At 45.6% G+C, this 22,991-nt stretch overlaps 1 protein-coding gene across 5 annotated transcripts in view; it reads left to right on the top strand.

Moving 5' to 3' along the window:
• The window catches only part of PTPRG (protein tyrosine phosphatase receptor type G), a 560,158-nt gene that overhangs the window by 452,406 nt on the left and 84,761 nt on the right, over nucleotides 1-22,991 (top strand). For 4 of the 5 annotated variants that reach the window (XM_082209223.1, XM_082209222.1, XM_082209224.1 and 1 more), the window contains exons 9-12: nucleotides 13,400-13,584; nucleotides 17,768-17,876; nucleotides 19,318-19,367; nucleotides 20,745-21,648. In XM_082209223.1, coding sequence (XP_082065349.1) covers nucleotides 13,400-13,584; nucleotides 17,768-17,876; nucleotides 19,318-19,367; nucleotides 20,745-21,648 — 1,248 coding nt within the window. The remainder of the gene's footprint in view (nucleotides 1-13,399; nucleotides 13,585-17,767; nucleotides 17,877-19,317; nucleotides 19,368-20,744; nucleotides 21,649-22,991) is intronic. The other variant, XM_082209226.1, reaches the window with a different exon arrangement.

Below are 22,991 nucleotides of genomic sequence, written 5' to 3'. Positions count from 1 at the left end.
CATTAACTGTGCTGTTGCAAGCTTCACAACACTTACCTGAGCGTCCCCCGAGGGGTCCTCTTGACATCAGAGTTCTCCAGCGCAGATGCCTGATTGCCTCCCCAAAGGTGCCAGATTGCCCTTCGCCAGAGCCTCGCATGGCGCTGCTTGTCACCTGTGGGGATTCGCCTTCAAGTGCCACCTTTAATTGTGATCCTAGACTTAGTTAATGAACAGTTATAGTTTTACTACATTAGCACCTACCAAGTGGCGTTGACTCTAAATCGGCATCTGTGATATTTCTCAAGTATTCCACACAAATTCTCTCTTCTCCCCCTTCAGTATTTACATCCTCGTTGCATGCTTCCTTTTCATAATGTACCTTGCATCGTGTTGGCACATCAGTAAGATTCTAATCACATCTTTCAGTGTGGTCCCTTTGGATTTTTCCATTATTATTATTATTATTATTATTATTATTATTATTATTATTATTTTAAGGTACATCATGTGCGGATTTCACATTTCTGCCTCCTTGTCATCTATTTTTCCTTCTCACCATTTCCTTCATTGATACAGTTTCATTGACGTGTCAACCTGAGAACAGGGCCTGGTGTCGTCATTTTCTATATATAGTTTTTTGTTAATTGCATGACGGCTAAGTATCTTGTGTGATAATGCCCCCACATCTCTGCAAGTCTGTCTGTTCTTGTTCTCCTTCTAAATCACTTACCTCTGAAACTTGAGAGGTAAAAGGAAGCTACAATGTATGTGTACGAAATCTGTCAGCATTTCCTATAAGTACTACAGGTACTGCAAAGGGGGAATTGGTAGCCATTGGTGACTTTGTGATACCAGCAGCCACTCTTATTTTTAAAACATAGCAAGTTCATGGTTAGCCCATTCTACAAAAAAAAGTATGATACGTGTGTTAGTTGTGGTTTGCGTGCTATGGCTTATTGAACCTACCAAGGTACAAAAATGACAATAATTCACTTTGAATGGTTGGTGACCCTTTTCTATGGCACTTAATGCCATTTTTGGAGCTTCTTTTGAAAGAGACAAAAATTAGCTTATTTTGATACCAAAATAAGCCCAATTGGTTGAAAAATAAGCAAAACAGAGGTTTTTTTCTAAACTGATGCAGAAATTGCATTCACTTAAATTGCGCAGAAATCAGAATTTTGATCAGAAATTTTTTTTTAATCAGAAATCAGAATTTCCCTGCACCCAATTTTGGACCAAAAAAATCTTTAACAATTAATCTGAGGTTATCTCATAGGTATCTACACATTAAAAAAAAGAAGAAAATCTGAGTCATGAGAGCACATGGCACCGGGTGATTCGGCGTTGAATGACCCCCCAGTAACTTAACAAGGAGGAAAGATGTTTTTCTGTGGCGGAGTGTGTGCCTGGAAGATTTGTGTGAGAATGTCAGGTGGGCTGGCCACACCTACTTTTGGCCAAAGCCACCTCTGGCAGGCAGCACACATCCCCAAAGGTAAATATGGTCCTTAGGCCAAAAGAGGTTAGCCATCTCTGCCTTACAATAATGAAGAAATGCCTTCCATTAAGGGGAGTTTACTCTGGTGGCCAGTCATAATATATAATAATAATAATAATTTATTATTTGTACCCCGCCCATCTGGCTGGGTTTCCCCAGCCACTCTGGGCGGCTTCCACAGAAACCAAAAAACACTAAAATATCATACATTAAAAGCTTCCCTGAATAGGGCCGCCTTAAGATGTTTTCTGAATGTCAGGTAGTTGTCCATCACCTTGACATCCGATGGGAGGGCATTCCACAGGGCGGGCGCCACCACCGAAAAGGCCCTCTGCCTGGTTCCCTGTAGCTTCGCTTCTCGCAATGAGGGAACCGCCAGAAGGCCCTCGGCGCTGGACCTCAGTGTCCGGGCAGAACGATGGGGGTGGAGACGCTCCTTCAGGTATACTGGGCCGAAGCCGTTTAGGGCTTTAAAGGTCAACACCAACACTTTGAATTGTGCTCGGAAACGTACTGGGAGCCAATGTAGGTCTTTCAAGACCGGTGTTATGTGGCCTCGGCGGCCGCCCCCAGTCACCAGTCTAGCTGCCGCATTCTGGATTAGTTGTAGTTTCCGAGTCACCTTCAAAGGTAGCCCCACGTAGAGCGCATTGCAGTAGTCCAAGCGGGAGATAACTAGAGCATGCACCACTCTGGCCAGACAGTCAGCGGGCAGGTAGGGTCTCAGCCTGCGTACCAGGTGGAGTTGGTAGACAGCTGCCCTGGATACAGAATTGGCCTGTGCCTCCATGGACAGCTGTGAGTCTAAAATGACTCCCAGGCTACGCACCTGGTCCTTCAGGGGCACAGTTACCCCATTCAGGACCAGGGAGTCCTCCACACCAGCCCGCCCCCTGTCCCCCAAAAACAGTACTTCTGTCTTGTCAGGATTCAACTTCAATCCATTAGCCGCCATCCATCCTCCAACCGCCTCCAGGCACTCACACAGGACCTTCACCGCCTTCACTGGTTCTGATTTGAAAGAAAGGTAGAGCTGGGTATCATCTGCATATTGCTGGACACCCAGTCCAAACCCCCTGATGATCTCTCCCAGCGGCTTCATATAGATGTTAAAAAGCATGGGGGAGAGGACGGAACCCTGAGGCACCCCACAAGTGAGGGCCCAAGGGTCTGAACACTCATCCCCCACCACCACTTTCTGAACACGGCCCAGGAGAAAGGAGCGAAACCACTGTATAACAGTGCCCCCAGCTCCCAACCCCTCTAGACGGTCCAGAAGGATGTTATGGTCGATTGTATCAAAGGCCGCTGAGAGATCCAGCAGAACTAGGAAACAACTCTCACCTTTGTCCCTAGCTCGCCGGAGATCATCAACCAGTGCGACCAAGGCAGTTTCAGTCCCATGATGAGGCCTGAACCCTGATTGGAAGGGATCCAAATGGTCCGCATCCTCCAGGCGTGCCTGGAGTTGTTCAGCAACCACACGCTCAATCACCTTGCCCAAGAATGGAAGATTTGAGACTGGGCGATAGTTGGCCATACTGGCCGGGTCTAAAGATGGTTTTTTAAGAAGCGGTTTAATGACCGCCTCTTTCAGCGGATCTGGGAATGTTCCCTCACAGAGGGAAGCATTCACCACCCCGCAGAGCCCATCGCCCAGCCCTTCCCGGCTAGCTTTTATAAGCCAGGATGGGCAAGGATCAAGGAGACAGGTGGTTGGTTTCACTCGTCCAAGCAGCCTGTCCACATCCTCGGGGGTAACGGATTGAAATTGATTCCATGCAACTTGACCAGACAGGGCTCTAGCACTCTCCCGCCCCAGCCCTGCTCCCACGGTGGTGTCTAGCTCCTTCCGAATATGAGTGATTTTGTCTGCAAAAAACTTTGCAAAATCGTTGCAGGAGATCTTGGGGTCTTTACAAGGCCCCGATGGTAAAGGTGGTTCCGTTAAATTGCGGACCACCTGAAAGAGTCTCCTGCTACTATTTTCTGCAGATGCAATAGAGGCGGTGAAGAAAGTCTTCTTCGCCGTCGCTATCGCCACTTGGTAGGCTCGACGTTGAGCTCTAACCTGTGTCCGGTCAGATTCGGAGTGAGTTTTCTGCCACCGACGCTCTAGCCGTCTCAGCGATTGTTTCATCGCCCTCAGCTCCGAAGAAAACCACGGGGCTGTCCGGGCTCCATGCAATCGGAGAGGGCGCTTCGGAGCCAGACAGTCGATAGCCCTGGTTAACTCCGCATTCCAGCGGGCCACCAGGGAATCAGCTGAAAGGCCATCAACATGGGATAAAGCATCCCCTACCACTCTCTGGAAACCATTTGGATCCATTAAGTGGCGGGGGCGGACCATCCGAATTGGTCCCACCTCCCTGCAGAGGGGAAGGGTCGCGGAGAAGTCCAGTTGCACCAGGAAGTGATCTGACCATGGCACTTCTTTGGTTTCATTTTTACTTAGTGTCAGATCACCCACGTCGCTAGGGGTGAATACCAGGTCTAAGGCATGTCCATGACTATGAGTTGGGCCCAACTTATTCAGGGACAGCCCCATGGAGGCCATGCTTTCCACGAAGTCCCGAGCGGCCCCTTGTAAGGTCGTGTCGGCGTGGATGTTAAAATCCCCTAGGACAACCAAACTAGGTGTCTCCAGGAGAACATCCGCCACGACCTGAAGCAGCTCGGACAGGGAATCCTTGGTGCAGCGGGGAGGTCGGTACACCAAAAGGAATCCTGTACTGCCCCTATTGCCCAACTTCCAGAACATGCACTCAGAAAACTGGGTCTTCCCAGTAGGACGCCTGGTGCAGACTAATGACTTCCTAAAAATCACTGCAACCCCCCCTCCCCGCCCACATGACCTGGGTTGCTGTGCGTAAGAGAAACCTGGTGGGCAAGCGGCAGCAAGGACGGGCCCATCTGTCTCATTCAACCAGGTCTCTGTCACACAAGCCAGGTCAAATCCTCCATCCACAATCAGGTCGTGGATGGCAGTGGTTTTATTCACCATTGACCTGGCATTACACAGCAACACCTTCAGGTTATGTGGGTTTCCCCTGTTGATTCCAGTATCCATCTGGTCAAGGCCAGACCCGGAGGCAGGGATAGTCTTCAAACAACGACTAAACCTGCCTCCTCGGTAATGACATGGTCTGGTCTTAGCGTAACTCCGCCTCCTGCCCATGATCACCGAGATCGGATGTCTCAGTGCTTCCCCCCCTGTGGAACTTGTCCCAGCCATCGTGTTGGCTGGGGCCTCACTCCCAGGCAGCCCTGATCCCACCCCTTAAAAACAAAACACAAACTATACAGAACCAATAAAACAACAGAAAACAAAAACAGAACAATTACACTAAAATTAACCCCCAACCAAATATCCATTACACCCACCCACCCGCAGCAAGAGAAAAAAGGAAAAAAAGAAATACAAATTTAAATTGCCACCGACTGCTTGAGGACATTTTAAAACACATTGGAACAGGGAAGCAATTGCAGAACACTTCCCAGCTTCCCCAAAAGTTTGTTCCAAATAAGGGCCTGGGCCACGCCCCCTGGGCCAGTTGGAAAAGGCCCTGGAAGGGAGCAGGCCCTGCAGTCCTCACCCAGCCGATGGTCCGAGGCTTCCCTGCAGCAGGAGTCCCTTTATAGCCGGGAGAAAGGGCCTGGGCCACGCCCCCTGGGCCAGTTGGAGAAGGCCCTGGAAGGGAGCAGGCCCTGCAGTCCTCACCCAGCCGATGGTCCGAGGCTTCCCTGCAGCAGGAGTCCCTTTATAGCCGGGAGAAAGGGCCTGGGCCACGCCCCCTGGGCCAGTTGGAAAAGGCCCTGGAAGGGAGCAGGCCCTGCAGTCCTCACCCAGCCGATGGTCCGAGGCTTCCCTGCAGCAGGAGTCCCTTTATAGCCGGGAGAAAGGGCCTGGGCCACGCCCCCTGGGCCAGTTGGAGAAGGCCCTGGAAGGGAGCAGGCCCTGCAGTCCTCACCCAGCCGATGGTCCGAGGCTTCCCTGCAGCAGGAGTCCCTTTATAGCCGGGAGAAAGGGCCTGGGCCACGCCCCCTGGGCCAGTTGGAAAAGGCCCTGGAAGGGAGCAGGCCCTGCAGTCCTCACCCAGCCGATGGTCCGAGGCTTCCCTGCAGCAGGAGTCCCTTTATAGCCGGGAGAAAGGGCCTGGGCCACGCCCCCTGGGCCAGTTGGAAAAGGCCCTGGAAGGGAGCAGGCCCTGCAGTCCTCACCCAGCCGATGGTCCCTCTCAGTCACTCTCTTCCCTAAGCTTGGGAGTCCAGTCTTGTGGCCACATGTCTATGCACATGTGTGGTTGGTGGGCATATTGCTTGTAATTTAATAACAGGGATTCCCTCCCCTTTTATATATACCTACCCATCCTCTAAAGGGACACAGGTGGTGCTGTGGTTTAAACTATTGAGCCTAGGGCTTGCCGATCGGAAGGCCCGGCGGTTCAAATCCCTGCAATGGGGTGAGCTCCCGTTGTTGGCAGTGAGATATTTTACTTTCTTGGGTTCCATGATCACTGCAGATGGCGACAGCAGTCACAAAATTAAAAGATGCCTGCTTCTTGGGAGAAAAGCAATGACAAACCCAGACAGAGTCTTAAAAAGCAGAGACATCACCTTGCCAACAAAGAAGGCTGATCGCCAAAGAATTGATGCTTTTGAATTATGGTGGTGGAGGAGTCCCATGGACTGCAAGATCAAACCTATCCATTCTAAAGGAAATCAGCCCTGAGTGCTCACTGGAAGGACAGATCCTGAAGCTGAGGCTCCAATACTTTGGCCACCTCATGAGAAGAGAAGACTCCCTGGGAAAGACCCTGGGAAAGATTGAGGGCACAAGGAGAAGGGGACGACAGAGGACAACGAGAGGGTTGGACAGTGTTCTCAAAGCTACCAACATGAGTTTGACAAACTGTGGGAGGCAGTGGAAGACAGGAGTGCCTGGCATGCTCTGGTCCATGGGGTCACGAAGAGTCGGACATGACTAAACGGCTAAATAACAACATAGCAGGGATGGGGAACTTGTGGCCTTGCAGATGTTGTGGCCTCCAACTCCCGTTAGAGCCAGCCAGCATGAGAAATGCTCAGAGCTGTTGGGAATTGTATTCCAGCAACATCGCAGGTTAGTCACTGCTACTCTGTAAGGCTCAGTTAGCAAGCTGTAATACCAAGAGTATATAGACATAGACATGAATAACAGGAATCTGAAAGTCTCTGGAAGAATGTCTTCATTCAGTTTCCAAATTCTTGTTTTGTAGTGTGTCATATACAATGTGTTATAGCAGGTTGAGAAGGTCTGGATGTGACCCTTGCATGAAATATGAGCAAGATATTTCCCGTAGTTATGGGAGCTACAAGAGGGAGAAGACCACCTGAGGTTCTTTTAAGCAGAACGTTTGTTTCAACAGTAGACACAATCTGTCATAGAGAACAAAACAGTGACAGATCCCAGTTTTTTAAAAAGGAAGAATTTGGATGGATTTCAAGAGAACCAAGAGAAAATCTTGAAAGGGGGGAAAAGCAAACAGAAATGAAACTTGTGGACTGGCTTGGTGCATGTGCTATAAAAGCACGTGCATTTTTAAATGGCCTCTTTTAGCAACACCCTTTTGTTCCTCTTGCTTGTATTTCCTAATCCCCAAATGCAATCCAAATGTGTAAGTGCATTCAGTCACAATGTCGTTTTTTGTTTCCTATAGTTTGCCCGTTCCTAACCCCTCAGAGTAACTTACTGCTGTAGTAACTGTACTATAGCCGTAGTAAAAATAATTTACTGTTGCTGTTTTTGTTGTTGCTATTCCTGCTGTGGTGGTTGTTGTTGTTCATGATAATGATGATGATGAGGTATCACCAAAGGGTGCAATCCCAGAACCTGTTAGGTCAGGGGTCAGCAAACTTTTTCAGCAGGGGGCCGGTCCACTGTTCCTCAGACCTTGTGGGGGGCTGGACTATATTTGGGGGGGGTGAACGAATTCCTATGCCCCACAAATAACCCAGAGATTCATTTTCAATAAAAGGACACGTTCTACTCATGTAAAAACATGCTGATTCCTGGACTGTTTGTGGGCCGGATTTAGAAGGTGATTGGGCCATATCCGGCCCTTGGGCCTTAGTTTGCCTGTCCATGTGTTAGGTCAATGTTAACATTAGTGGAATTGATATCCTTTACCTGTTGTTCTTGGGTTTGTTTGTTTTTTCATTTTGTTGATGACACATGGAGGTGTAAATGGAGACAAGAACCTAATGGCGTATCAGCCCCCCGCCCCGCCACTCTGGGATCTCCTGCTCAAATTGTCTTTGTAAGCTGGCCTTGTGCTATGTAACAGCAGAGAGGAAATGCCCATAAACTAGGTTTCCAACATTCTCCAATCCCTAACTTCCATAAGCAGCCTCAACTCACATTGTCATTCTTTTCCATATCTGCAACGGAGAGATAGACTTCAGAGCAAGATCTTAACTCAGTGGTCAGGCTTCTGCCTTGCTCTTAGAAGGTCCCAGGTTCAGTATTCTGCATCTCCAAGTAGGACTGAGAGAGATTCCTGCCCCAAACCCTGGAGAGCCCTTGTCAATCAGTTTAGACAGTACTGAGCTAGATGGGTGGACCAGTGTTCTGACTCAATGTAAAGTGACTTCCTATTTTCCTAAACTCAGTTGCATGTTGTGTTACAGAAGTTAAGCATTGGCTGTAGTCTTCCTGTTCAGAGGGAAAAGGCAACATGGGCACAACAGGGTTTCAGGGCTTTGTGTTTAGCCTCGCCCCTGAGATCACATTAATTACCTCTGCCCCACCTACAGTTAGTGGGAAGAGCCTTTGGTATTCATGGAGGCTCCCTGCTAAAGAAGTCCCCCTCCCCTCATAACAAGAGCTGGGAGAATCTTTTGACCTTGGGATGTGCATGAAATGCTTAGCTCTACAGCAGCGGATCTCAACCTGTGGGTCCCCAGATGTTGGACTACAACTCCCATCATCCCTGAGCTCTGGTCTTGCTAGCTAGGAGTGATGGGAGTTGTAGTTCAACAACATCTGGGGACCCACAGGTTGAGAAAAGCTGCTCTATGGTATATCTCTTGCCTCTTCCGTCTGGAATGATACGAACATTGGGCTTCGCTCAGGAAGGAGAAGTAGGCAGAAACAATAAATGGAGTGAATAAAATCTGGGCAATGCTGTTCCTCCCATTAGCTCCTTCACCCTTGCTTGCTTTCTGCGGGAGAAATTTGGTGGAATTGGCATCATAAAACCCACATAAAAATGGGTGGGTAGCAAAGCTTTCTCCCCTTTTGATCATAGAATAATGAACGAAGCGGGAACAGTGACACAGAAAGATGCAGATTCTATAGACTGCCAAATTGCTGTGAACTTTGTGTTTCTTTCTTTCTTTCTTTCAGGGGTTAGCTGCATTATTAGCTACTTTATTATGTAGCACCTTAATTAAATCATGGGCTGGAATGATCAGATCAAGTGTTTTTGGTTCTATTGTGTCTTCAGCAGCTTTTACCTATATTCATTAAGCAAATGCCTCGTTTTATAAACAGGGAGGAAAATTATTTTTGCTCACTTGTCAGTTGAAGTATTCTAGTTAGCGGTTCCCCTGGTATGCGGTTCCCCTGTGCCTTAGAATAATTGGGGACTGGGGTGCAGGTGGTGGGGAGGGGAGGGGGCTGAATAAATCAGCTAGTTAGTGAAGGTTTCTCACTGTGAAATAGCTTCACTCTGAAGTTCATAGTCCTTTTAGCAAGACAAGAGGCTGAATCAGGGTGGCCATCTTTGGAGGCATCTCCTGCTAACAGCCCCAGAATGCCATGCTGCAGTATTCCACACTAACCTAGCACTATGCTGCAGTATTCCACACTAACCTAGCACTGGGCATGCTCCCATGGCAGGATGCATTACTCCATGTCACCAGGATCATACCACCCAGGTTTGAACAGAGTGGCCTGTGCAAGAACTGCCTGCAGATTCCTTCAAGGGCTGCCTTTTGCCATGAAGCCTTTGATACACAAATCTTCTTTCCCCCATGTTTGTCCCTGCCCCACTTTCCCTCCCCTTGTCTGTTGTCTCTCCCCTGTGTCTGTTTCTAGATAGCAAGCCACTTGGGGCAGAAACCTGTCCTCTCATTCTTTGTGAGGTGTGTGGGAGGGATCAAGGTGGTCCGATATTAAATTAGAAATTGAATTCAAATGGGACCCTGACTTTTCTGCAAACATCTGGTTCATGAATACGAGAGGATTGTAAACAAACTTGAACCTCACTATTCAGGATACAGCTTGTCTATTCTCAACCATAAACCTGCATCTCTCTGCCACTCCACAGATTAGCTTTCAGCTCAGCTTGGCTCCTCCTTCCACAGCAAAACTTTAGGCTGACTACAAAAGCAGGCTTTTGCAGTGGATGGGTGGGGCTCCTGATCATAGCCAGGGTGGGGCAGAGGAGCATTGTGATTGGCCCAGCCTCTTCCATGGTTCTTGTCACCATGTACATGGGTGGTGCTGTAGAAATGAATCAAATGTACAGAGCAGGGGGCGAAATCCCTTCAGTGCTGGTAGTCTGTCCTAAGGCAAAATGTCTGACCGTGATGCAAGATGCATCCGTGAGACCTTCTTCAGATTTAGTGCAATAATAGTTACACTTCTGAAAGTTAAATTAATTAAAAAGAATGATGCAGTTGTAGGAGAGGTGTTATTTTTGTTGCACAGGTGTTGATGAAATTTTCATTGTGAATAATTGATGTGGCTATTTAATATGAAAGAATATATTTGGGGAAAATAGCAGTTGCCATTTATAGGTGTCTGTGTGGGCTTGTTGCAGACCTATCGTTAAAAGTCTTTGACATTCCAGATTAGCTTAACTGTGGACATAGAAGCAGGTGGAGACATAGCTGACAGTTACCTATGGAATAAGGGATCAAAAGCAAGCATGTGGGAGAAATTGGTTTGGTCCCCATTTTTCAGCAAACAGGTCTAATTTGCAGTGTTTTGACTAAAACATTTTCAAAAATGCAGGCATCAAGTAGGACTGCAAACCTCTGCAAATTTGCAATGCAGTTTCAGTTCAAAACGGTGTGTACAAAAGGTGTAGGGTTTTTTTGGGGGGGGGGTCCAACTATGTATTTAGAATAAAATGGATGCAATAATGCTTGTTTTAGGGGAAATTCATACAGTATAAATGTGATTTATGTGGGTGTGTTTAATCAGCAGAATTGGGATAGAATGGACACCTTGATTGAAAATATGTGAAACTGACACAGAATGGAAATACAGTGGTACCTCAGGTTAACAACTTAATTCATTCTGGAGGTCCGTTCTTACCCTGAAACTGTTCTTAACCTGAGGTACCACTTTAGCTAATGGGTCTGCCGCCGCACCGCCAGCGCACGATTTCTGTTCTCATCCTGAAGCAAAGTTCTTAACCTAAGGTACTACTTCCAGGTTAGCGGAGTCTGTAACCTGAAGCGTCTGTAACCCAAGGTACCACTGCAGTCGAACTCTATTGGCATGCAGAGATAATGTGCACCCATGATTTAAGAGTGGGTCACAAAATCATGAACATCTACCCTCTCTCATTCACAAATTCCCTCAAGCTTCCTGTATCATAGATCAACATGGCAGGTAACACTGCCTGGTTGAAAGACTTCAGTTCAGGACTCTACTGGGCATTTCCATGCCCTTCTCACAACCCATAAACTGCGATTGTGCATTACATCTGCCCTAGCCCATGAGGTAGCACCATTACAGTGTTTCACCATGACCTCTGAATGCAATATAGGCGATAGGAATAGGCAGCTTAATTGAAAAGACTTTGGCAAGGATCACTGGGAAGTGTACAGAATGCGTGAAAGGCACTCTGCGTATGCGGCAGGATGGTGAGTGAAACCTTGAACTCCCACTGTCAGCAAATACACCCCATTATCTGGCATTCTCTGGGACTCTGAGGTTAAAATTTGGCAAGAACGTTTGCGGACCTGTCCTGATGTTATGTTCATGAATCACGGTTTCCCAAGCTTAAAAATAACTCTCTTTATTGCAGGAAAAGCGCAGCATTTTATCAATAGCCTATTAGTGCCACCTAGTGTTCTCCATTTCCTTTACACTGTTGCTGCTGCTTAAGAAAAAAAAATTGATTCAGCCATTATAAATCGGCAGATTTCTTATTTCACACAAAAGGCATGCACTAATTTGCTGTCCAGCTGGAGCACGGATAGGTTTGCCCTCAGGTTTCCTTATTTCATCATGATCACTGTCTCTGGTTCCTTCCTCACTTGCAGAAATCATTTGCTATTGCTGTGCAGGCTTTCAGCACTTGTAAGCAGCATAGCTCTGCATAAAGTCCTGTATTATCGTTTATCAATGCTTTCATTTGTTAACATATTTATTTGTGCACAGGGGATCCAGACACATCGCCTCGCTAGTGCCATGCTGTTTCAAGAACGCTGAACTGTTTACTCTCTACTAACCTTAAGCATAGCTGGTCATCCAAAGCAGGGATGACTCACCCACCCTACCCCACCCAGTCTGGGGACATGATCCAGCCTCCCCACAAGCAAATTTTTGCTCACCTCCTAAGACCTCACCGATTTTGCCAGTGGCAGCAAAAAGAAAAGCTCAAGTAAACATTACCTGATGGGAATGCAAATTGCACCCTCCCCAGTCATCAGAGCAATCTTTTGACGAGCAGAAGAGGGTTGATAACTCCTTTCCTTGGCTGAGCTGCACAGATAAGTGGAGAAGAGAGGGCAGCTGTGTGTCTCATGCATGTGTGCGGTATCTGCAGACGAGAGAGTATGGGCTGCCTGTCCAAACCCATTTTTAGTTGCACTCACCAATGCCATAGAGTCCATGGGAGATTAGCTAAGGGTGAATATAGACCCTGGGCCAAAAAAAAAGACTAGTCCCTTCTGCTCCGGACAGACACTCTTAAAAGTGAGCTGCCGGGGATGAGCAAGAGGAGTTAAAAATAATAATGAGTCTCTTGGTTCTTATCAGGAACCACAACACCGAAGACACGTATGCAGTTCCGGTTCAATTATTTGGCATATGCACTGAAAACATGTAGAAAGGGTTTGCTCTTGCAGGCTTTCAGTAATGGGTGTGTATAAACTACCTGTCAGGGAACTGACATCGGAGCGAGAGGCGAAGGGGAGGCTCCCAGATGATGCTGGCGAAGGACCCAGCAGCAGGGGGAGAAACTGCTCAGTAGAGGGGGAAGCCAATCAGCGCAACACCAGGGATAAAGGGAGGCAGTCGGGGGGGAAGTGGAGAGAGGGCTCCAGGACTCTTCACTGGACATCAGTGAGGAGAGCCCAGGTCCTCCGCTACCCACGCCTTCCCTGCGCAGAAGACTCCCGCGCAGTGAGAGGAGGAGGAGACTGGGTGTCAAACAACTTTTATGTTGGAAGAGGTTCAAGAAACGCCCACTGACGGATTCTGCCGGTGACTGAGGCAGCCACGATGAGAAGGGGCTGTGCAGTCAGAAAGGTTTAACAAGGCAAATTAACCGAGAAAGGCACCAGTTTACGCACGAGTAACTCATACCTATTACACTACCCAAAGCAACAAACCATACAGGCTCTCTTCTCTGTCTTGTAGTTTCTTCTGGTGAGCTAATTTTAGAAGCCTTGGCCCTGACAGGTGCAGTTCGTACGTTACAAGCCTCACTGAATCCCCAACGTCAGTGATGCTTTCCTGTCCCTTGTTGTGGGACCAAGATGTGGACTCACTGTCATGGTTTGAAAAGTCCCTAGAGAAGGAGGGAGGTAGAAAAGAAAACAAGAGAGGTTGCAGCAATAACTGCTTATAGTGGTAGTGAAGTGTTTTCCACTCAAGATTAGACCGGGCTTCTAAATTAATGCTTAAGAGACTTTTATTTCTCCCGACGCTTTAGAGGCATGGCATATTTATTTGTTCCCCTTTTTGCTTAGTTTGCAGTACTCCGCCTGTCAACATGAAAGTGCAGCCGGTGAACAGAACCGCCTTGCTGGTGACGTGGAATCAACCGGAGATGATCTACCACCCTCCCATTATGAACTATATGATTTCCTACAGCTGGGCTAAAAACGAAGATGAGAAGGAAAAAACCTTCACCAAGGACAGCGACAAGGACCTGGTAAAAACCACAGCATCGGAAGTTGCCATTAGTGTTAAGATAGCCTTACCGTGTGTTTCCTCAGTAGACGGCTGGGGGATGAATCTCTTGGGTCTTAAGCTGAATGGATGCTTTCTGCCTAACTCCTTTTAACACACATACGGTGTTTGTTGGTATCTGTGTGCTGTTCCACAACTTCAAAACATCTGAATCTGATTCTTGGTTTGTATAGGTATAGGAGGAATGGTCAAACACCTTCGTCTTCTTGTATTGCACATATCTCTATGGGGAACGACCGTAGGGTCAGGAATAGAGCATCCGCTTTGCATTCAGAAGGTCCCAAGTTCAACCCTACCATCTCCAGGACCAGAAGAGAACCCTGCCAGAAACCCTGGAGAGCCCTGACTGTCAGTGTAGACAATACTAAATGGATCAGTGATCTTATGCATTATGAAGCAGCTTCCTAACCCTTCAGCTTGGAAACAAGTTAAGCTTGATGATGGAAGGAACTTGCTTCCCTGCATGTTGCTTCATACTAAGGGATCTGTGACCCTCTGGAAGTTGCTGGACTCCAACTCCAACCATCCCTGACCATTGGCTGTGTTGGCTGAGGGTGATGGGAGCTGGAGTCCAACAACATCTGAATGCCCATAGGTTCTCCATCCCGCTTTATGGGAGAAGTTGCAAATCCCTCTTATTGTCCTTATTGTGAATAGGAGATGAGCTATATTCTGAGGTTGTTCCTGTTAGCACATCCATTGCTCGTTCGCAGGATTTGGCCTTTGGAGCCGGCTATACATGTAGTATATGTACCTTTGTAATGGGGGGGCTTAAATTTGAGAAGAGACATAAGCCCAAATCGGGGCAGTCTATATGGATTGGAATATTGGCCTAGCACTTAAGGTGGGATCTACTTGGCATTCAACTTGCTGCCCAAGCAGAGGCAAGCGATAACTGTACAAGCCTTTAAAATTCCATGTGTCTAGAATGAAAGTGACATATTCCATTTTGAAAGGGCTCAGTTTATTGTTAATCAAAGCAAGCTTCTGGAATAATGAAATAAGTAATTGTATATGCACATAAAAATGCAGCCGCAATGAGTGAAATTTCTAATGACAGTTATCTTTTCTCCTCCTTTGCAACTACACACTCCTTGGGTACCATTCAATCAGTTTATAGAATAATACATGTCTTATTCTCCCTTAGATTGAGGTTCTTTTACTTAATTTCCATTTATATTTTCAATTTCCCCCCACTAGAAGTTGTTATCTGGGTCACGTTAGGGAGTGATGTGCTTCATGAAATCTGAAAGCAATCTTCTGAAAGGTGCCCAAGGTTAGGGCTGTATTATAATCTCAAACTTGTCATCATTTCGCACTCTTAAGGGAGATTATTCCCCCACCCTCCTACCCCCATTTCTAATTAGTAAAAAGAACAGAGTGCATTAATCAGGAAAAAATATCTAGTTACAAACATAGGGTGTAGTCCCTCAGGAATGGCTGTTGCACAATTTCCATTCATTTTCATTGCTTTAGAATTGATTGCTTAGCTATTACAGATGCTATAATAATTGGCACTTTAGAATCATGATTTCCAGCCAGCATCAATCTGTGGCCAAGAGGATGGTTGCCTAACTGGACAGGGGAGGGGGTGGTTTTGTTTTTTACCCCCTGCGCTTCTCAGCTGCTACTCCATGTGTATTTTCCTCCCTGTGCCTTCTCAGTCTTGTTCTTCTAGAACTATTTGGTGGGCTGGAGATGGGGGCGGAGAGAATGATTTACATGGGGGAAAAGGCACACAAACACACACACACTCTCCACCAGCTTACCCTATGAAAATGTCTGCCCAAACAATCCACATCACAATTGCATGGGAGATGGATAAGTGGTTTGTTTTTGAAACTTTTTGGGCGGCAAGAAGTAATGGAGCCTTGAAAAGGAAAGGATTTATTTTATGCCTGCCCATCCACAGGAGCAAATAGGTTTTTCCCCTATCCTTGGGTCTTTGGGGCACATTAGAAAATGGTATAATATTCAACCATGAATAAAGTAGCAGTGATAAAAGAAGAAGAGAAGAAGAGTTTGGATTTGATATCCCGCCTTTCACTCCCCTTCAGGAGTCTCAAAGCGGCTAACATTCTCCTTTCCCTTCCTCCCCCACAACAAACACTCTGTGAGGTGAGTGGGGCTGAGAGACTTCACAGAAGTGTGACTGGCCCAAGGTCACCCAGCAGCTGCATGTGGAGGAGCGGAGACACGAACCCGGTTTCCCAGATTACATGACTATCGCTCTTAACCACTACACCACACTGGCTCTCCTAACCAGGGTACCTAACCAGGAGTCTTCCTGGGGACGCAGATGGCGCTGTGGGTTAAACCACAGAACCTAGGACTTGCCGATCAGAAGGTTGGCAGTTTGAATCCCCGCAACGGGGTGAGCTCCCCTTGCTCTGTCCCTGCTCCTGCCAACCTAGCAGTTTGAAAGCATGTCAAAGTGCAAGTAGATAAATAGGTACCGCTCTGGCGGGAAGGTAAACGGTGTTTCCGTGCGCTGCTCTGGTTCGTCAGAAGCGGCTTAGTCATGCTGGCCACATGACCCGGAAGCTGTACGCCGGCTCCCTCAGCCAATAAAGCGAGATGAGCGCCGCAACCCCAGAGTCGGTCATGACTGGACCTAATGGTCAGGGGTCCCTTTACTTTTAACCAGGAGTCTTCCTGTAGATGAGGAAAACGAGGAACTTGGCAGGCAGGCAATTTAATGGGGAAGGGGGGGGGGCTTCAGCTCTTGTGTTCTGAGGGTCTTCTGACCTTCCAAAGCGACCTGACATGACATGTGAACCAAGGATCCAGTGAAAAAGTCCTCAATTTTTTTAAACTAGCTTAAAGACTAGTTTTAGGGAATATTCTAGTTTTCACATGGTCCGTCTCCAGGTAAACCTCTGATGAGTGCATGACCTAAAGAAAGCCTTCTGATTTCTTGACAAAAAGAAATTCTGCAAGAGCAACTAGATTAATCTTTCCATTGTGCCTAGCGAAAGCAAACTTTTGATTACGCAGACATGGATTTCATGTGGTTAACAGACACCCAGCACACGTCAGCTTTTTCTGATGAGGCCTGTCCTGGCTTTTGAGTCACGTTGAGGCTAGCCAAGTCAGAAGGTCACAGAGACCTTTAGTAGCTGATACATTATGACAATATGGCAAAGGGACAGAAATCTTGAGCCTCCCTCCATACTTTGAAAATTCTGTTTACCAGCTTGCTTTTATCGTTTTATTTTTGGAAAATTTGTAATTCATTTGCTGTATTTGACTAAAAGCCATTACAAATCCAGTTACAAAACTCTGGTATCTCTTCAGATCGTATAAATATTTGTAAATGCGTTTTGGTCCCCTTAGGGCAGGGATGGGCTAGGGAACCTGTGGTCTTCAACATGTTTGTTAGACTCTAGCTCCCATTATCTGTGACAAGTAGTTGTGGTGGCCTGGGGCTGATGGGAAGTGGAATCCAACAACATTCAGCTCTCCAAGCCACTTTTTCTGACCCTCAGGAATCTCTGCAAGGCCAGACCTCGTCCCTACCCACATCCCCTATTGGAGCTGCTTTGAATGTTTGTGCCTGGCTGGAATATGTCCTTGAATTTGACAGTGTGGGAAGGTTGTCCAGAAGGAAATAATGACCCCTGGGCTTAACAGGGTTCCCAACCCTGGAACAGAATGATTGAACTTGGTGCATTGTGCATTCCTTCCAGCGACCTAGAAATTTGTATTCTGGGCTTGAGTCACACTCCCCTGTGGCATCTCTGCTTCACAACGGCAACTGCTAAATGGTAGCTGATCTTTGCCACTGCCTCTTCCTGTGCAGACAGATGCTCCTCTAACACTCTGAAGTCAGGCATGACTGGGTTATATGATTCCACAGATCCCCTCTTCGCTAGTTTCATCTGGTGCCCACTGCTTATTGTAAACAAAGGCTGATGTTTGCTTCTGCCCCCAAAATTGCATAAATCCTGCAGAATTTGTATGTTCCTCTGTGCCTTTTGGCATTTCTCCTCAACGCAGATCCTGCTCCAGGGGGTGGGTTTCTCTCTGATAAGCTTGCCCCTCGTGTAAACTCTCTTCTAAGTTTTCTTTTTGTTTTACAGACTGATCGTTCAGAATCCAGTTGGGAGGGATAAAACTGAATAATATCTATTTTTTTTAAACAGAAAGCCATCATTAGCCATGTCTCACCTGACATCCTTTATCTGTTCAGAGTTCAAGCAGTGTGCCGAAATGACATGCGCAGTGATTTTAGCCAGACAATGCTCTTTAAAGGTAAAAACCATGCAATTATCCTGTTCTCTTGTAATGTTCCCTTGGCCAGGGAAAAGTGTGCAGAGTTTAAAGTCGGGGGGAGGGGCGGTCAAGCTGGCATGGTATTTAGGAACAGTGCTTTTATAAAATCGCATAAAGTGGAAACGCAATTGAAAGAGAAAACTTTGCTGACATGATTCACAGTATGACAAACCACTGAGTTCATTTCCATCGTCCCAAATTGGGAGAGAGAACTGACCCTTGGCCAGCGCTATTGTTGCAGATCCAGCATGCTTCAGATGCTATATGAATCCCGAGAAAAATAATGGAGAGGGCTAAAAAGTACTTTTAAAAGTTCTTTAAATGTTCTAAAAAAACCTCCGGAAGAGCACATATACCAACCCCAACTATACCAGCTATGTATTGTTCTGGGTTTGACATTGCAAATGGGGCTGTGAAGTTGAAAAACGTGGAAGTGTTTTTCTTGCAGAGCAAAAGAGGGGAAAAAAGACCACTGGCATTCACAACAGTGGTCTTGTTCTTATGACCCCATGCTCAGGTTTAGTGACGTGTTCTCACATCTCCTGTGTTTGAAATGTGTTACAATCCCCTTTAAAAGAAAAAAGAAAAAGCTGGTAGCTATCAGAGAGTATATGCCTCTTTGTATTCAAGCAGATCAAGTCATGGGGAGAGCTTAAATATTTTAAAATCATATACACCTCTCAGGAAGGAGAGTTTGATGCTCAAAAATGTCTGCCTGTCTGAAGCTGCAGACACAGAAACACAGCTGGGTATTCAGCCACTCCTATGATATAATCCTGACAATGTTTCTACTGACACAGATGCGGATCCAAACTGAGGCAATTGTGTCAGCAGTAATAATTGAACTTTTAATTCCAGAAACAGAAGCTTGCCGCCCTCACACAAGGCCGGACTGGGCCCTCAACTGCCATTTTATATTTACACAAGGCATACTATCATTTGTGGTGGCATCTCCACACATGCCCAGTTATAAGTGTTGACCCCTGACTGCCTAAAGACTGAGGTAGCAGAACTGGGGGTGGGGAGGGGATAAGAGATGGTTTGACAGGAAAAGCAGGAAAAGTATAACGATAGGAAATTCATTTCATAATCTTGTAGTATGCATTGCTGGCTTCTGGGAATGCAGAGCAAGGGTAAGGGACAGTATTTAGAAGTCTCAATTCTCATTCCAAGGAATAAGCTTGTTTATAGTTCCCCTCTGCCTCAATACAAGCTACTGAAAAAAACAATTGTTTGGAAAACAGCCATTTCTTTATCATTGAATCCAGACTATTGGAGCCTTTTTAAATTTATTTTTACTGTAACTCACCCTGGGATTGTTAGGCTAGAAACTGAAATGATAAAAACATAAAATTATAGTGTTTAATGTTGTTTGAAGCTTAATCCACTTAAAGATTATTATTACTTTTTCCTTCCCCAGCTAATACTACTCGAATTTTTGAAGGGACCAGGATAGTGAAAACAGGAGTGGTAAGTGACATGAGTCATTGTTTTTTTTAAAAAAATACTTCAATGTTCTCTCCAGCAGGTGGCAGCGTTATATAGTAAATGTCCTGATTTAAGTCCTGATTTAAACGTCCTTATTAAAATTCAAAGAATCAAATGATTTTGATGCAGAGTTGTTGTTTTTTTGTCTTTCATCATTGGTTATAACTCAATATTACTTATGATCCTAGGACTATGCTGATATATTTGATAGTGTTAAATTAAGGCAAGTTAGTGAAACTGGATTTTGAAAATAAATAAATCGGGAAGGTGTTTTTACACTGAATAATACACCAAAGAGCATTGTAATTAATTGAGGGGAACCTGCTGATGTGAATCAAAAGAGTGAGAACATAGTATCACCATTTTATTTTTGGTTTTGTTTAGTCCTGTTTGGAATGGGCTTTTGATAGCAGCCGCACAATCAGCAGTAAAAAGTAAAAAATTCTAAACATCAATGATATGTGCTAGAATGATGTTCAAAATTCCTTCTTCTATTGCAAACATAATATTGATGAAAATTGGGTGAAGCTTTGTAATATGATTAAACTATCAGGGAAGTAAAACTTGTAGGTCGAATCAAACTAATTGATATTTAAATTAATTTAAAAAATAAATAAATCCACAAACCCTTCTCATACCTTTTTCCTTTTCTGCTTGATCTGTTAGAATGTATTTCATTATTTAAAACTGGGGAGTGGGTTGGCAGAAAGGTCATATCCTTTTTTTTCTTTAAAAAAGTAGGTAAGGATATGCCACCAAGCTAAACATAATAACATTTTACTGTATGCTAAACATAATGAAAATTACATCCAAACAAAAGTATAATGGCGCAGTAAAATATAGCAAATGCACTACACGGCTCTATGTTTTACTTATTATTTCATATTGGTTAGAGCTGAGTAAAAATGTCTTGACAAAATGGGATTCAAGTGGAAATTCCCCAGAGAGGCAGAAAAACAATATAGCATGATTTTAAAGTTTTTAAACGTGTCTATGCAAGCCACCTAGAATTATTTTTCAAAATCCCATTTATTTCAGATTCACACAGTGAATCTCTGTGTTGTTTAAGCCTCTGTTGCTTTAATTCACCTACTGAAAGCAATTGGATTTAGAATACTTTAACTCTTGAGTAGATCATACCTGGGAGGGAATAAACCCAAATGCCACTGTGAAATTCATTGCTATTCCTTCCTTGATCTTAAAGGAAGAAACTATAACTCTGGCTCTGATTTGAGCTGGTCCTCAGTCGTAACATAGTTGTCTTCAGCCTTCTGTTGTCTTTGTCTTGTGAATCTCTGTGTTGTTTTGCCAGCTAGCTTTAACCACAATTGTTTAAATATACTTGTCTTATTTAAACAGAATAATGGGCAGAATGGAGTGTTTGGAAAGAAAAGGAAATCAAAAGGAAAAAAGAGCCGAGGTAGCATGTCAGGTACCTCTACTGATGCTCTCTCTGCTGTGTTTTCTTCTCTTGTTCCCCCTGGTGATTTCTTCAAGCCTACAGCTTCTCCTGCACCATCAGCCGACATGGCTCCCATCAGTTCTGGATCTTCTACTTGGACTTCCTCAGGCCTCCCCTTTTCCTTTGTATCCATGGCAACTGGAATGGGGCCCTCCTCCAGTGGGAGCCAGGCAACGGTGGCCTCTGTGGTCACCAGCACTTTGCTTGCAGGCCTTGGGTTTAGCAGTAGTGGTATTTCCTCTTTTCCTAGCACCGTTTGGCCAACTCGCCTCCCGACCTCTGCCTCGACCAATAAACAGTCGGCGAGGCCCGTCCTCGCTACCACCGAGGCTTTATCTTCCTCTGCAGCCCCGGAAAGCGATTCCGCCCTCACAAAAGACAATGAAGGCGCAGAGGATGGGGAAAAGGATGAGAAAAGTGAGAGCGAGGATGGGGAGAGAGAGCATGAAGAAGAGAGAGAAAAGGATTCGGAAAAAAGAGAGAAAAACGCTACGACTGAGGCTGCTGAGGTACAGGATAACACTGAAGCTACAGACACCACTCTTGCTCCCAACAGGACTACGGAGGGAGGGAATAAAACCATACCTGATCAAGGGCAAAGCCAAAACATTTTCCCAACAGGTAGGAGTCCCGGACAAGAAGGAGATACGGAAACAGACTCTCAATACGAAACAGTCCCTTCCACCCAAGTGCCACCAGCATACACAAATGAACAATACACTCGAGAAATTCCAATAAGACCAGAGACAGCATCAACGACACCCTTACCAAAAGACAACAGATTTATTACCATCAATCCAGGTGAGTTAACTGTGTAGGTACCAGGGAGGGGAAAGTGTGGGGTCAGGGGACTGGGAGTGTGTCAGAAATTGTTCATTGCAACAAAATGTCACTGATGCTTTTCGGCTGCTTTTGAAGTGTTATAGCACCAACATTTGGGTTCATGCTTTCAGGAAACTTCATTACACGTTCTAGCAAACCATTTTGTAATTGCTGTGCTCATGATTGTTTCATACATTAATTTTTTCAGCATGGAACCCAGCATCCAGATCTGGGGCGGCAAAAGGAAGGGTAGATGTCATAAACCCTGAATGGAAATAAATAGTTTTTGTGTAGGAGTGTCTGTGTCTTGTGACAGTTCTCCACACCTTCCTAAGAAGATTCATCTTGCTTGTATTAGAAGCATCACCCCAAATGTTGCTGGAGAATGGCATAACTGCAATAGGTGTAGGCATGCTTTGAACCACATTCAACTCGTATTAAGTAGCTTTGGTTGATTCCACCCACACACCTCCCAAGCTTCTTTTCATTTGTGGGTCTTTTATAGCGGCCTGAGTTCATGACTTCACACAACACCCCCTTGCCCTGTACACTTTAATCAGTGTTTGGGTTACTCTAGACAGTTTCCATTTGGCGAACAAGACAAGCTGTCCTCTAGTGCTATTGTACCTGGTTTCAGAACTCAAAATTCACTCAGTATATGGGCAAATCTACTATGTGAGAAGCTGGGGGGTGACATCTTCCTCCTGTTGGCTAATTTTAAACTAGGTATCCTGTTTCTCAATTTACTTGCATGCCTGAATTTCTCTTTGTGTAGGTGTGAGTTTGGGTTTGCACCAGTGTTCTGTTTATTGAGCTCAGAGGCTGGTAGATTTCTTCAATTTCTCCCACCAATCTGCTTATGAAGTCTTAATGTAAATTACTACACTTTTTCTCTCCTGTTTTCTTCCACCCTCTTTTGTCCTTTGCCTCTTTTGCTGTTGTTTTTAGTCACAGGCAATACCGTTAAATAAAATCACATTAAACAATAGTGGGGTGGGAAGGCACAGAAGCTAATCAAAGAGTAGAAGCCATCCTTAAAAAAGCGGAAGTGCAATCCAAGTCAGTTTGGGGAAAACTCAAGAACATAATTTCTGCCAGGTGTATTGTATGTAAAACTAAGGGATATTGGGTGCAACGGGGTAAAAATATATTTTTAAAACCTACAGTTTTGTTTCTCAAATACATTGTATAGAGGACACCTGCCGAAGGAGCCGTAGGGCCACCGGACCACCACTGTGTAAAAGGAGCACTCAAGGATGACAGGATAAATGAGTTTTTTGCATCTGTCTCCACAAAAGGGGTATAGGAAAGAGGCCACACTC

Source organism: Podarcis vaucheri, assembly GCF_965113315.1.
Source record: "Podarcis vaucheri genome assembly, chromosome: 2".
Classification (NCBI taxonomy): domain Eukaryota; kingdom Metazoa; phylum Chordata; class Lepidosauria; order Squamata; family Lacertidae; genus Podarcis; species Podarcis vaucheri.
The sequence above is the reverse complement of the archived record's forward strand: the minus strand, read 5'-3'. Positions and strand labels throughout refer to the sequence as shown.